Genomic DNA, 1,128 nt, shown 5'->3' on the forward strand with positions numbered 1-1,128 from the left:
GCGGCATTATTACAAAGTCAGCTTAATTGCCCCCAACAATCTGGGTCCTCATATACATACATACATACACACACACACACACACACACACACACACACACAAACACACCTTTAGTCCTTTCCTTCCCAAATCCATTCTGAGCCTTCGTAGCAGTTCGGGTACCCCCCCCCCTCAGCATTCATTTCAATGAAGATTGATCACGCTAATAGCCAGTTTCCGCTCCCGTTATGTTCCTACGGCCGCCCTTGGCCCTCTTTGGATTATTGATACGCCCAGACATGCCATAACGCCAAAGAAATAAAACGCCCAGCCTAGCCGTGCCCAGGGGCTCTTCTCCAGCTCCGTCGAGTCTTGAGTTATCTGCCCAGGATCAGCCCAAAGCCAGAGGTGGAGACGTGCAACCACCAGACCTGCTTTTGGGGGTGGGGTGGGGTGGGGAGGAGGTCACCACAGTGTCAACCAGGCGCCCTCGAGGGGGAAGAGCCCGAGGCAGGGGGCGCGGGGGCGCAACAGGGCTGGTTACCTGCGGCGAAATGGAGGGGGCTGGACTTCCTGCCGGCCGTGTCTCGGCCGTTGACGTTCTCAGGCCTCACCAGCCGCTTCACGCGCTCCACGTCGCCATTCCGGCAAGCCTCGAAAAGCTCGCGGGCGGGCTCCGACGCCGCTCCCCCAACGCAGCACGACGGCGGCTGCTGCAGCAGCAGCTCCCCCAAGGGACCCATCGCCAACGCCCCGCCGCCCCCCGCGCCGCGCCGCCCGGCCATGCCTAAACGCCCTCCGTGGAGACCGCCTGCTCACAGCCAAACGCCCGCCGTGGCCGGCGGCAGCCTTCCCGGCGAGGCGGCAGGGAGCGTCAAATTGGCGGCGGAGGAGTGGGCGGGCGGGCGGCGGCGGCGGCGGGGGGAAAGGAAGGCGCTACGTCAGCGCCGGCCAAAGCGGCAACAGGCAGGGAGGCGGAACAGCTTAGGTGCGCACGCATCCAGGAGGCCGGCGTGTCGATTGAGCCGGACGCCTGCGCAGTGAGCTACGGGAAGGACTTGGCTTCCATGGGTTGTTGCACCCTGTACAGAATTACCAGTAAAAGGGACAAGGGGCAGGGGTAGGCAACCTCGGCTCTTTCATGACTCA

At 62.9% G+C, this 1,128-nt stretch overlaps 1 protein-coding gene across 4 annotated transcripts in view; it reads right to left on the reverse strand.

Annotated features, from left to right (window-relative positions):
- The window catches only part of TNKS2 (tankyrase 2), a 44,209-nt gene extending 43,328 nt beyond the window's left edge, over positions 1 to 881 (reverse strand). For all 4 annotated transcript variants that reach the window (XM_081329394.1, XM_081329396.1, XM_081329393.1 and 1 more), the window contains exon 1: positions 524 to 881. In XM_081329394.1, the coding sequence (XP_081185520.1) occupies positions 524 to 764 (241 nt within the window). In that variant the 5' untranslated portion in view covers positions 765 to 881. The remainder of the gene's footprint in view (positions 1 to 523) is intronic.
- Positions 882 to 1,128: the final 247 nt, after the last annotated feature.

The sequence above is a fragment of the Vipera berus genome, assembly GCF_964194415.1.
Source record: "Vipera berus genome assembly, chromosome: 5".
NCBI lineage: Eukaryota > Metazoa > Chordata > Lepidosauria > Squamata > Viperidae > Vipera > Vipera berus.